The following is a 14,939-nucleotide window of genomic DNA, read 5'->3' on the forward strand; positions in this document are numbered from 1 at the left end:
CTGTTTGGATTAATTCCAGTTTCTAAAATGTCAGAATTGTTCTTAACTTTTAATACTTTAAGTACATTTTCCTGATGATACGTACATACTTTTACTTAAGTAACATTTTCAATGCAGGACTTTTACTTGTAACAGAGTATTTTTACAGTTTGGTATTAGTACTAATATATATGATGTATGCAATGGGTAGCAAAACCCGAAATTAATTGTTAGGTACAGTAATACTAGTAATATCCTAGTAATGCAAAACAAAAACAAAAATCTTAACCCTTAAATTTCCACTTGAGTAAATGAAGCTTAATAGACGATGTCATGTGTTTCCATGGTCTCACCCTTGCAGCTTTGACGACATCCTGTATGTTCATTTACGTCTGTAAGCAGACAAATATAGCAGCAACGCCCTCTCTCTCACTCACACACACACACACACACACACACACACACACACACACACACACACACACACACACACACACACACACACACACACGTTGTGTGCCCTTTGACCTCCAGTCAGCTTTGACTAGAGTTCGCTGGGCTGACCCAGGTGGGAGGGGTCAGCGTGAGACAATAGGTCTCTGACAGTCTGGGGGCATCAGAGGTCCTTAAAGGGGGAGTCCACTCAATTTGAGAGTCCATGACTGGCATTATTAATCTGTGACTCCCAACCAAACTAAGCCAGAAACTCAAACTAACAACAAATGACTTGCTTCCATAAAGCCATGGTGAAATATTAGCAGTTGAATGCCAATCCATATTTTTCATATACATGTATACAGGTGGTAGACAAAATATTATTAGCACTTTAAGGACATACAATATGAAGTAACTTAACTACAACACTGCAAAGGGTGGCTATCAAAACATTATGCATTATTTAATGTATCATGGTGATAAAACTAGATAATAATAATTTGTCAAATGTCGAAACTGCATAGTAAACGGAAACAGTGGTCACAAGTTAAAACTTTTTGATTTATTAGACAGTAACAGAAATAAATGCATAACAAGATGCCATCACAGACATTGCACATTTAACAGAACTGTCGAGGATAACACAAGAAAGTTACAAACTTATTTCCATTGTGGTCCTAACTAACCAACAGGGATACAGTATATGATGTGCAGATACTATGTATGATCGGAATACCCAATCATAGAGCAGTGGGGATTTCCCTTAAATCTTTAAATCTAAAAGCTTTATTGTATTCCCCTCTTTTTTTATTTGCACCATTTTTGACTGTCTTCCATAAACTTTTATTTGCCCTGTTTCTGTTCAAATTAACAATTCCTGCCCCTGTAATTGTTGTTGTTATTAGGCTTACTTTTGTAACATACTGTGTGTGGATTTATTTTTCAAAATGTTGTAGCATTATACATCTTTAAAGGAAAACCTTTCATCAGCAATGACTTTGGCTCTTTTTTGTTATTAACAGTTGCCCTCTTAATGACATGGTGTCCTTCCCCCTGCCCTCAGTGTCTGTCTGTCTGGGTGTTTCAGTTGTTGCCTCCACCCATTCAGCTCACTTCCTTGTTTTTCTTACCACTCACTTTTCCCGTAAACTGATATCTGTGGCAAAATAAACCAAACACAAACCTCTCACCTTCCAAGTCAAATAAACTTCGCACCTCTGTCTAACCTTAGAAGAATAACAAACTTCACACATACATACACACATCCTGCTTTCTGTGAGAGCTTGTGGTAGGTCCTGTTTTTTGTGTAGGTATGGGCAAAGATGCACAGAGGAGATTCTGTGACGTGCACCTCTCATTTCTCACTGGGATCAGAGGATTCTGAATGAGGAGAGGTCAAAGGCTGTGATTGGGAAAGTTACGTCCAGATTGCCACTACACTGGCCAGTTGGACGGATGTGCGGGATTATGTCAAATCTGTACTGTATTGTTGCATTTTAGTCAAATTACTCCACTTTCATCTGTGATAATAGGTACACACACACACACACACACACACACACCGTACTACTATCACGCATAATGGATTCAAATTTGTCTGCGTGGAAATAAAGACAGGTGTTATTTTGTTTAGAATGATTGGAGTCGATTTGGGCCTGTGTGTGTTGCATTATCTACCATCCCATCTTAAAATTTGCCATATATGTAAAATCATCTTGTTTTAAAAAAGTGAATTATGAAGGGATAAAGAAAGAAACACTTTATTGGCTAATTTATATTTTAATATGTATATCAGTGCTTGAACAAGTTACGGGGAGCTAATTGCTATGACCTCCCCCAACACATAAATGACCATATAAACATTTGTCAGAATTTAACTCCCATTTCTCTTTCTGCTCAAATACTCTAATTCACATGTACACAGTCACTCCCACATACACATGCAAGCTACAGTACAGTGGTGTTTAATGTACAATGGAACCAGTTAATTAGATTTTATTGACATGTATTTTCTGAATTATTTTCCCTTTTGTGTGTTGTTTTTGTTCTTATATCTTCATATTAACTTCAGAGCACACACTCCAGGTATTAATTCCACAAATTCCAGGTGCTTTTCGCGTCGCTTTGAAGTGTCCCAGTAAAAGTGTGTATATCTGTGCATGCACACGTGTGTGTTTACTTTAGGCGATGGTATCTGTGCACGTTGGATTTTCTGATGTTCTGCATTCCTCTCGGTGCCTCGACAACAGTCTGAGGTGAATACACATGGAAACTCAAACGTAAAACAAAAAGGAAGCACGTCTTACTTATGCAAATTGTTTCCCCCTTCTTCCTGTTGGTGGATTTATTTGTGAACAAAAGAAAATAAATAGCTGCTTTATCTGGAGCTGCATTCATAGGAAAGCATTCTAACCTGTCTCTCCCTCTCCCTCTCAGTTTGTTTCTCGACCAGTACAGAGCCAGCCTGGTTGATGCTATAAGGAGATTACTGCAACCCAACGTAAGTGTGTGTGTGTGTGTGTGTGTGTGTGTGTGTGTGTGTGTGTGTGTGTGTGTGTGTGTGTGTGTGTGTGTGTGTGCGCGTGCATGTGTGTGCGCGTGCATGTGTGTTTGCCTCTGTGTGTCTACTGTATATATTGCTGCTTATCCCCTTCCTCTAAATCACCACCCACTCTTCTCAATCATAATTAGGCCTCGCCCAAAACCCTATACACATTAATAGTCTGACAGGATTAATATCATGTAATGCTTTAATGCTTATTATGAGCAACTTGAATGCATCACTCTGATCTCCGTCTTCTCTCTCTTCTGCCTTTCCTTAATCATAAATCCGAGGCAACTTCTCCCTTTTGGCCTCGCGATAAGACCCCACGCTGTGACAGCCAAAGCAAATGGGGGGGGGGGGGGGAAGCAAAAGGCTGGAAGAGATACGGTTGAGGTTTCTATTCATCTGAGGGAAGAGGGGTCAGTTTTAAGTACATATGCCAGACTTGTACAGGGAATATCTGTTTATGAAAAAGAGGTGAAAACAGCACTGGAGGAAAGGAGATAGGAAGAAGAAAGTGAAGAGCACACATAAAGGGATGGGGGATTAGAGAGATGGGTGGGAAAGATGTAGGTATCGGAAAGATGGACAGTGAGGAGAAATAGAAGAAGAAAAAAGTAGCAAAAGGACATTTGGTGGAAAATATATTTTCATTTTGAATTCCAACATGGGTGTTGTTTGAAAACTTTTATATATGATGAACCAGAAACATGCAGGTTATAATGTGGTTGTCACGTCAACGCCAAGTAATTTCAAGTTTCAAATTACAGAAAAAAGTTAAAGAGCAACCCGTCCTTTCATAAACACTGTCACTGTTTCTTGGATTAATCTACAGACCTCGCTGTGAACTGTTTTTACTAGAACTATGTTCTACAGAAGAAAGAGTTCCCGTGAAAACCGCTGACCATATGTTCTCAGGATAATTCAGCACACCTTGGACCCTGTTTCTAGAAGGAGATGTTGTCATTTTTAAATCCTCCAATGAATTTCCATTCACTCTAATTTTATTGGGGTGGAAGCAGAAATCTCAGCGACCGATATAGACATAGATTAGTGAGAAAATATGTTTAGAAAATAGGTGAACTAACCCTTTAAAATCCATTTTTTTAGCTGACATTTGAGACAGCGACATGCGCAGTAACACCTACAACCCAAATATGTGTCTCTGTTGCAGTTGAATGCAGAAGCTGCTGTTGTCGAATGACAGACATGACATCTGGCCGTTGTTGTACATCTGTGTGTTAAGTCTCTCTTCATGTCTCTCTCTCTTTAATCCAGTGGAGATAATTCAGGGGCTAATATGATTTGAGTGTCGGCCATCAGACTGTCGCTGCCACAACAAGCTTTGCCAAATATTTATTAATTTGCTAAGCTGATTAAGCAATTAACAAAGCAATTAATTCTCCCATCTAATGGCACTAATTTGTTGTTTCTGACAAAGGTGCTCCATCCGGTGGGCTGGATCCCCTTAATCAGCTGATTAGTGCTGGGAAGAGCTGTTTGTTTGCTTTTGCTGTATTTTTAGAGAGGGGGGGTGAAACTGGATATACAGATGAAAAATCATCTGTCAAGCGTCGTGATCCTTCTCTTTGTGTTCATTTAGCTTTTGTTGTGTCAGTGTGTATCGTTGTTGTTTGCTGTACTGTATGCATGTGTTTGTGTGAGCATCCCTCTTTGCTACATTTAATTAAAACAATAATAACATGATCAACATTGAAATACAACTGAAAGCTGAAGGATTTCAAAGAAACTTTGAACCTGTTGGTAATCCTCTTAGTATTTGCAGGACGTTTGTGATGCTTATGCACATACAGACTGTCTCTATCTTTCTGACAACACACACACGCACACACACACACACACACACACACACACACACACACACACACACACACACACACACGTTGTGTGCCCTTTGACCTCCAGTCAGCTTTGACTAGAGTTTGCTGGGCTGACCCGGGTGGGAGGGGTCAGCATGAGACAATAGGTCTCTGACTGGGGGGGCATCAGAGGTCCTTAAAGGGGGAGTCCACTCAATTTGAGAGTCCATGAATATTACAAGTAGACAAGTCTCACCTACACACGTGTGTTCACATTTCCAGGGTTGGTTGGGTTAGTGGAGCTTTATTTGTTTGGTTTATCATCTAGTATGTACCTGGTAAAAATCAAAGGGAAGAGAGAGACATACTGGCAACTGTGTGTGTGTGTGCGTGTGTGTATGTGCGTGTGCGTGTGCGTGTGCGTGCGTGTGTGTGTAAAGCTAAATAACAAATGTAATGAGGTGTGAAGTTCCCCATAACTCTACTGTGCCACTATTTTCACTATCCAACTCCAGAAGTACTCACCCTCCTCTCCTTTCCTATCCAGGGCACCGCGTTGGTGTTTGCTCCACTGCGAGGTGAAACTCTGAGACTGTTTTGTCAACTTGCCCAGCAGGCCGGACTCTGCGCCTCTCAACACCAGCAGTATGATGCTCAGGTCTGGGATGTTCACTTAAAGGTAAGAAGCATGTCCAAGAATAAAAAAAAAAGACACTCACACAGTCAGCATGACACCAAAGCCCTTGAATGATTCATTTTGTTAAGTGGGACATACAGTAACCACAACTGATGTTATCAAAGTCTGCAGGCAAGGTGCTCATAGAATCGGTCATGTGTATGATTGTTTCTCTGCATGAATGAGTGTCACTTTTTCATGAGTTTCACATCAAAGAGTTGTAAGTGGGACTATAATTACAGTATGAATAAAATAATACAATTCTGCATGATCATCAACATCAAAACGGAAGGTAACTGACATTCGGCTGAAAATTGTGAAATCCGGCAGAATTTCCGACGGCAACAGAGCAATCCCGGAAGTGGAACGTCATGGATATAGACTATATTAAAATAGACTCCGATGAAAACCTGGCTAACACAGCTCAGTTGCTTTCTTAAAAATGTGCTGAATATGTTGCTACATAATAAAGAAACCAGCAACAATTCAGCTCGCGTAATTTGCACTCAGCTCTAATAAAGACTCCCGGATTAGCCGTCGTTTGATGTTTAGAGACACTTTGTAAAAAAAAAACGCTGGAGCAAAAAAAGCTGCCTTAACTTGACACACAGTGAGAGAGAGAGAGGAAGGAGAGAGAAGGACAGTGATAAAGAGAAAAAGAGTGACAGAAAGGACATGAGTAGGCAGTGTTAAAAGAAGTGGAGTCCAGCTGTTAACTCCATTACACACACAGCTACAGAAGAAAAGGACAGCTAGGAGTGGGCTAAATTGGTGTACACGTTCACCTACACTGGTGGGACAATTGGACAGACTGGAATTGGAAAGTGCCTGTTAAAGTGGCCTGAACCTCAGGAAGGAAAATCTCACTCCTTCTCTCTCTTTACTATTTGTCCTTCACTACATTTAGCATCACAATCACTCACACATGCTATATCTAAGTGACTCTGGACCCTTTCAAACCACATTCAGGGTGAGCACACACTTACAGGTTCAAGACCGGTTTAAGGCAGGCTGAGGTCAGCATGTCACAATCCACATTTGGCCTCCACACCACCCTTCAGTGAAAGGGTCGGTGACCATTGTTCATGTGACGCAACCACTATCTTGAAAAAGTCATTTTTGTTGAAAACGTAATGCCAACCAGATTACATTTTAAACAACCCAACAAGGAAACTGTTATACTATATGTTATACTGTATTATATATATACTGTATGCCAATTGTTGCGATATCCTCTCCTGGGGAAAAAAAAAGAAGCACAATTAGCGTTATTGTGGGTATGTTAGGCCAATGAAAGCGCTTTGTTAGGTTCAGGGAAAGATGATGGTCTTGGTTAAATATTCATATACCCCATGCTGACTTTAAGCACAAGACACATGTATTACTTACTCCATCTTTTCCTCACCGTAAACAAGTCTTTTAGTAGCCTAAGACCTGTAGGTCACATGACTCAAATGCTGATATAATCCACCCTGACCTCCTCTGTGTACCGTAACTTGTGCACAGTACAGACTGGACATATTTTTTGCCAATAAATGGGGAACACTTGTAAAGTACATTCACTTTATGAGGAATGGCTTCAGATGAAATATCTTATAGTAGGGGGTTTGGGCCTCAGGTGGAGTGGGAGCAGCATAAGAAGAGCTTAGGTAAGTTGTTAAGTGAAGCTATTTTAGAAAAAGGACACAAAATTCAAGAAAAGAATAAAAAAAAGAACGGGGACTCAAAATGAAAGAAGAAGGGGGGGGAGATAAAAAGAAGTTAAGAGGGACAGAAAGAAAGGGCTTCGGTGGGATTAAAGTGGATGCTGCCATTGCCTTAAATTTGAAAGAAATACAACTTTGTTTGAAAACGCTGCCGAGAGATTTGATTGGTCCTCAAGGCCACAGAATACAGTCATCGGATAATTCTAATAGTTCAGAACTTCAACCGCTTGGAAAAATTGCTACGCAGACCTATTTTAGTGATGAGAGTTGTTCGACAGAATGTGAACAGTGAAATTCAGAATAAAATTGATGTGGGATATTTTTTTAAAAGACCCTGGAATTATGCTGTTTTTCGGCTCACTCTTGAAATGCACACTTCCATCTGCATGACACACACAAACACACACACACACTGTAACACATGCCACATACACACATACACAATGGGGTCAGGTGCTGCGTGTGGATATGAGGACAAGTTGAAGTGCTCCCCTCACATCTGAAGGTGATTAAGTCTCCTCTGCTTATCTTCTGATGAACACTCTGAACAACCACTGTGTGGTTTTCTGTGTGCTTGTATGTGCCTGACTGACCATTCTACACAGACACACACACACACACACACACACACACACACACACACACACACACACACACAGTGCACATAGCTAAGGAACAAGCTATATATATATATCATGATCCCCCACAGACCAGACATCACTCAGACAGCATATTGGCTAGACATTACACACACACACACACACACACACACACACACACACACACACACACACACACACACACACACACACACACACACACCACATTATCACAGCGAAACATACACTACCACCATGCACACACTCACACATGCACATCCAAATGAGCAGCTGCTACTCATTTGCACTACAGATTAGCTTTCTTCAGCTATATTTACTTTCAGTGGGTGGATCAGAACACAAGAAAAATGCATATCAGAGCCAGCAGTGGAACACACACTATGGATTTTCATTCACTGTGGCTTAAAACAATTAAAGACCAAAAGCAGGTGTATCAATTTTGAGGAAAAAAACTGAAACTGAAAAGCCTGCATATTATTTTTTTAATACTGAGAATCTAGCCGTTTAAAATGTCTCTAATCTGTGAGCGTCTGACCTAATGTTACACTAAATAAACTTCTACTGTCACTGCCTAAGTCTTCATTAGATTGTGTGAATAACATTTTTACATTTTGTAGTAAATGTGTAAAACTATGTCATGAATCTACTAATTGAATCAGTAATTGTTGAGAAAAATAATCAAAATTAATTGAGCCTGCACATCTTTTATTTGATATTTCTTACTCAAGAATGTAGACAATAAAGTGAACAGATTTTGTAATCTGCTGTAACTTTAAGGCACTAAATAAAGAAACATTTCTATGACACTGATAGAGCAGAGGCAGGGTTTTTAGTTTACCAGAAGGCCACAGCATAGTGTAGCTCAAATATTTGCAACATGCAGGTGATATGGTTGAAATTAGTATCAATACATTAATAAGGACATTTGCAATATCAGTATATCATTTTATGGCAAATTAGTATGTACAATAATCAAATCAATGTTCAATTAAGTTAATGGTGTTCTACTGTTAAGCATTACATCAGACAAAACTCTTTTGTCAAATGTAATAAACAAAACTCTCAATTCGTCAGTTTTCCAATGCATTTTGGTTGGAATCATTAGCATGGACAACAGAGCTAGAGATCTGATAATCTCATATAATACCATACCGCTGAAAGCCACAAAATGATAATACTGAGTTATCGCTCCAACTCCGGTGTCAAGCTAGCAACACACTCCAATCAAAATTCGAACCTGTTGAAATATTCACACAGCCACGCAACAACATCCTGTAATTAGGTGCGTTTTCACGTGTCATTTTGGCCGAGTTTACTTCTTTTCATGCTCCCGCAGCCACTCACAAGCTCCTCCATCTGGCACAGACGCTGTTAAACAAACGTACCCCCAGTAGCTGTGAGTATACTGGCATTCCTCGCTGTGCCAGATACGACACACGTCGGATTTGATTTTGTTTGGAATATGCTGCGTGTCTTAATGTTTGCTTTGTGTGTGTCTGTGTGAAAAAAAGAGAGAGAGAGCAGGGAGTGTTTTTAGCAGTTCTTTACAAACCATCTCTAGACCCCCAGCTCTCTACTCTGCAGTTTTCCAAACGTAGACACACTTTCGCCCTCCGACACAAACACACTCGAGGGACTGCAGACAGCAGGCAGGCAGGGCCGATGTGCAGCGGGTGTGTGTGTGTGTGTGTGTGTGTGTGTGTGTGTGTGTGTGTGTGTGTGTGTGTGTGTGTGTGTGTGTGTGTGTGTGTGTGTGTGTGTGTGTGTGTGTGTGTGTGTGTGTGTGTGTGTGTGTGTGTCTCTGTGTGTGTCTGTGTGAGTGTAAGGCGTGTGCTGGGACGGGCAGACAGGGCTAGCGCGTTATCCTCTTATCCCCACTGTTGTGGAATAGAGAGGCAAGCAGCTGGAGGGACTGCAAGCAGCCTGATAATGCCAGCGCTATTTTCTAACCCGCCATCTTAATCTTGTTACTCAAATGGTTGTGAAGAGAGAGTCATGAATTTTAATTTCTCTCAAAAACACACACACACACACACACACACACACACACACACACACACACACACACACACACACACACGTGTAGATCCCCCCGTCTCTCTCACATGCATAAATAGTATCCCCACTGTGTCCATGCACTCACACTCATTTCTCTGTCTCTCTCCTTCACTCCCCCCCCCCCTCAGCTGCCTGGCTACCCCCGTCCTTCCTTTCTCTGACATATCTTCCTTCACCCTTCTTCACTCTCCCTCCCTCTGCTCCCCTCTATCTTCCCATTCCCTACATCACGACCCACTTCTCTATTTATTCAAGCCTGTCCTTCTATCCCTTCCTCTACTCCTCTCTCCATCCACCCAATCCCTCATTCTCTGTTTCCTAATCCTGCTGAGAGAGACCCCAGACATCCGGTTCATCCATCCCTCCCTTGTCTCAGAGCCCCCTCCTCTCTCTTTTTCCACCTTGTTCACTTTCTCTCCGGTCTATACCAGCAGGGCAAGAATAAACGGGAAAAAAGAAGCCAGAGAAATAGTGAGGCAAAATGAGAGTATGAGAGAGGGAGGCAGAAGCTGGGGCGAAAGTGGCAATAAAATAAATGACTTGCACCTTGGAAAGGAAAAAAAGTAGAAAAGATTGTGGGGTGGAGGGTCGCGTTGAGAGCCGATTTAGCCAGCCACCCATGAAGCTGATTAGGCAGCCTGCGATCAGGAGGAACAGCTTTGCTTGTTAAACTTTTCACCTCTGCGAGCTCTTAGCCCTCACCGTGTTAAGGCCCCCTCCCTTCCGCTCTATCCCTCCATCCCTCCATCTATCTCTTCCTTGCTCCTTCCGCCTGGTAGAATTTGAATGTGAATGCTGGCCGTGGTCCCCATAGCAGGCTTAGCAAAGGGGGCAGGCAGCTGCCCCTCCACGCCCAACCACCCCCTGGGCCGTCTGCTCTCTCTCTCTCTCTCTCTCTCTCTCTCTCTCTCTCTCTCTCTCTCTCTCTCTCTCTCTCTCTCTGGGGGTCAGAGGTGCAACCACTGGTCGGTGCCTGGAGGGATGGCCACAGGAAGATAACGCACGTGAAGGGAACTGGGGGAGAAAGGGAGGGACTGAGGGTGAGAGGGGAGAGGTGGACATGAGCAGTTTGTTCATATTCAGCATAAAAGGAGAGAAATTGGAAAAAGGCAGAATGGGGAGAGACGGTGTAGAGGCAAAGATCTCTAACGGTGTCAGAACAAGCTGTGGGAAAAGGAGTGATGAGACATGTGAGAGAGGTCATTCAGGTAGCTATTTAAACCATAAAAACCTATTTTCTGGGTGTAGTGACATTGTGAACTATATTTTCAAGAATAGTTCAATACCACCACTTTCTCTGGTTTTACACCTGTGTCCTTCCATTGGTACATGTGCATTGTAACTACTTTTATTTAATAATTATTTAATAATAATAAAGTAATGTACAAAGTTGAGCCAGGATTTTGCGGGATGACACAGTTGTTTTATTTATTCATCTATTTATTTTTGGGTTTTTTTTGCTGTTTGGTTGGTTAACACTTGGTAAATTAGACTATTTCAAATGTCCATAGCCCTGTCACCCTTTTGTACTTCACCATTACTACATGCTACCTGCACAGCCACAGTATGCTGCATATTCACATGCATGCAACTGTCTTGTCAATTTATTATAGTATGGGTGTCTTAAAGTGAGAGACCTGCAGGGATTGTAGTTTCACTGAGATGAGCAGAAGAAAGTCTCTCACCGTCACTTTCATTGTAGTAGTAATTAACGATATCACCGTTTTATGACACTTTACAACTGTCTTGTCGTTTTTTAGTTGCAGTGTGGAACACAATTAAAGGTCTTATGAGCTGATCTGCATATTTTTAAGCTTGAAAACTTTAATAAAATAAGAACACCTGCGACTTCATGATTTGCCACAAAATGACCTGATACGTAGGGAAAACAGCACACAGTCAGCATTTGAGATTGTAATGTAAGTAGGTTTGAGTTGGATGGATGGCCACTTGCATATTACTTACATGCTGCTGACGGGAGTGAATTTGGGATCAGTCTGAGTTTCTGTTTGTTGTGAACAAATCTTTTCACAGTTCTCCCTTATCCTGGTCTCATTCCTCATGAGCTCCCACATGAGCAGACCCACTAAACTCAATTTCATAAGTCTCTGATCATTTGGCCAGACGCTGGGCGAGCTGATTAGCTGGTGCATGCCCAAACTGCCAAGTCTGCTTAAAAGGGCACTGAGTGGACACCACATGGGCATCCCACAAAGCTGTGTGTGTGTGTTTTGAAAGGGGTATGCACACTTAAGCTGGAACAATTAGTCAGTTAATCAATTTACGGAAAATTAATCAGCAACTATTTTTCAAGCAAAAGTGCCAAAATATTCTCTTGTGCCAGCTTCTCAAATGTCCGAATTTTCAGCTTTTCCTTAGGGTCCTACATTAGGAAATTGTGATGGAAATGTGTCACTATTTTCTAAGGTTTTACAGATCTGGACAGATTTAGCCCTAATCCACATCCTTGCAGCTTCATACTGTAATTACACATTATCTTGACTTGTTCTAACCTGTCATGTTGCAAGTATGATTTTTTTTGACAGCGTTTTCAAATTAAACGTTCACAAAAATGAACAAGAAAACTAGAGAAATTAAATATTAAAATATTTGATTAAGTGAGAGGAGTTGAGGGGTTACATGCAACAAAGGACTTTAAACTGGCGATGATGTGATTACATGGTTAGCGTCTTAAATCCCAAGGCAAGCAGGACACCCACAAAATATTAAAAATATTGATGAAATTGGATAATATATTCTATCAAATAAATGCTTTCTGTAAAAGTTTTAGTCTGTGTAGTTAATGCTTTTCATGTGGTGCGTTTTTTCAGATGCTGACAGAGGGAAAAGATGCATACGATGAGAACATCCACTATCCTCTCCTCATCACCTTGACCAAAGCACCTCAACCTGTCAACCACACTCAATAAACCAAAACAAGTGAGCCCTCAGCTCTACACAGCACCACTCCACATGCTTTTGGATATTTGAGATGGAATAATGCTACATGAGTCATGTCAACACTGTGAACCATGAGTGATCTAAATGAGGAGGAAGAATTTAACTGAAATAGAAGTATTAAAATACAGTAAGGTCATCAATATCAAGTGTTCAGTCACAGATATTTAAGACATTTTTCTATTGGCCACAGAGGATTTATTATCAGATGATGCATGGCTTTGGACAGTATTTAAGCAAGCATGTTTTGTAGTTTGAAGTGTAGAAGAACAATCTAATTTCCAAAGCAGTGGGGATACGTTTACTGTGGCTGAAGAGGAAGAAAAGGAGAGGCGTCTATATTCCGACCTATGTTTTTACCAATCTTTCATATGCAAAATAACTAGTGTCAGTCTCCAAAATAGTCACTCAGTCATTTATACCTTTAATCAATTGGCCTCATCCCTTTAGTTAATCAGCCATCAAGGAAAGTGAACCACATTGCCAAACAGTCATCTCGTCAGCCAGTCAAGTAACCAGTCTATTCAATTACCTAATATGGTAGTTAATAAGCCAGTATTCCAGTCATCATTCCAGCCAACAAGCCAGTCAGTTGTTTAGTCAGTCAGTTACATGGACATTTCCTCCATCAGTCCTATTGTAGGTGTCAGTTGGCCCTATTTAACCTGGCAGTATTAACCTATGCCACTGTGTTTCTGGCCCCAGCATGGAGGCCAGCTCTAATTCATTAACTATCACATACTGTGGAGCGGCTCACAGTTTCCTTTGTGTTTCCTTTATTTCTCTTTGTTCCCTTCTTCCCCCGCTTTAATTTCTTCTAATACCACTCATTCATCCCAGTCAGAGGTCAGTATTAAGAACTTCTTTTGTGCATTACTTACAACAGTACATTAACATATTAAGGTCCGTTCAGACTCGGGAGTAATTGTTGCTGCCTAGGAGCTACAGCTTGCAAATTACACAGCAACATCACCACCACGGATACAAGTAGTCCATACTACATAGTGCTGTTATTAAAGTTTACAAAGCTCTGTTGGTGTTATCTGTTTGAACACTACAATTCCACCAACATTAACTCTAACTTTACTGGTAATTTGTTAAAAGGTTTGCCACTGATAAAAGTCCAAAACAATTGTGTCTCACACATATCAATATGGGTCAGCAATGGATATCAAACATATTTGGTAACAGAAGTGGGGCTCGCCAACTGAATCCTACGTCACTTTACTCACAAACATTTAGCTTTTCAGAGCCACAACAATCAGATCCTGTGGCAGCTTAGTCTGAACCCACCTTCAGGAAGTGTGTGTGTGTGTGTGTGTGTGTGTGTGTGTGTGTGTGTGTGTGTGTGTGTGTGTGTGTGTGTGTGTGTGTGTGTGTGTGTGTGTGTGTGTGTGTGTGTGTGTGTGTGTGTGTGTGTGTGTGTGTGTGTGTGTGTGTGTGTGTGGAGAGAGAGAGAGAATACATGCACATGTTGCAATGACTCCTACTACGTGCAGTTATTGACTACTGACCCCAATACTGTGGAATAGATACACATGTATGATATGCTATACAGAGCAGGATTTATTTACATCTTTTTTTCCCCATTTTCCTCTTTTTTTTTTTTTTTTTTTTTTTTTTTAAATGCAGACCTCTCAATGGTCTTTTACCCCCAATGTCCACGGGCTCTGTGTCCGCAGCATCAAAATTCATGCTTGACGGGTTGAAGTGCTACATTAAATGTAGAATGTATGCAATGCCTATATTTATACTTAGTGGTGCGTTCATTTGATATTGCTTTAGTTTTTACATATACTGTATACAGCAAAACCTTGAAACAATGTTGGAAATCTGGCTGCTGAAGAACAGACTGCATGAAACAGGAACACAACGCAGCCACATCCAGTGGACATCAGGGGATAGAATATGATTTCAAATTGATAAACTATGTGCAACCATAGTTCTTGAAAGTGGAACAATCTCCTGATACAGCAAAAACTTCCACACATTTCAGACTAATTGCTTCTCCATGTTGTTGGCATTTTACCTATCCGCACAATTAACTTTTTTACTCAGGTCTTTTTCCATGCATTCAGCTCTTGTGGTATTAAAGAAACGCCAAGTGTCAGCGGGCCAATTGAGTCTAAAGTTATACCTATC

General features: G+C 41.0%; 1 protein-coding gene across 2 annotated transcripts in view; it reads left to right on the forward strand.

Annotated features, from left to right (window-relative positions):
• The window catches only part of camkmt (calmodulin-lysine N-methyltransferase), a 118,873-nt gene extending 104,751 nt beyond the window's left edge, over positions 1-14,122 (forward strand). For both annotated transcript variants that reach the window (XM_028602731.1, XM_028602730.1), the window contains 3 exons: positions 2,851-2,914; positions 5,327-5,458; positions 12,671-14,122. In XM_028602731.1, coding sequence (XP_028458532.1) covers positions 2,851-2,914; positions 5,327-5,458; positions 12,671-12,769 — 295 coding nt within the window. In that variant the 3' untranslated portion in view covers positions 12,770-14,122. The remainder of the gene's footprint in view (positions 1-2,850; positions 2,915-5,326; positions 5,459-12,670) is intronic.
• The last annotated feature ends 817 nt before the right edge of the window (positions 14,123-14,939 follow it).

This window comes from Perca flavescens, chromosome 17 (genome assembly GCF_004354835.1).
Source record: "Perca flavescens isolate YP-PL-M2 chromosome 17, PFLA_1.0, whole genome shotgun sequence".
Taxonomy (NCBI): Eukaryota; Metazoa; Chordata; class Actinopteri; order Perciformes; family Percidae; genus Perca; species Perca flavescens.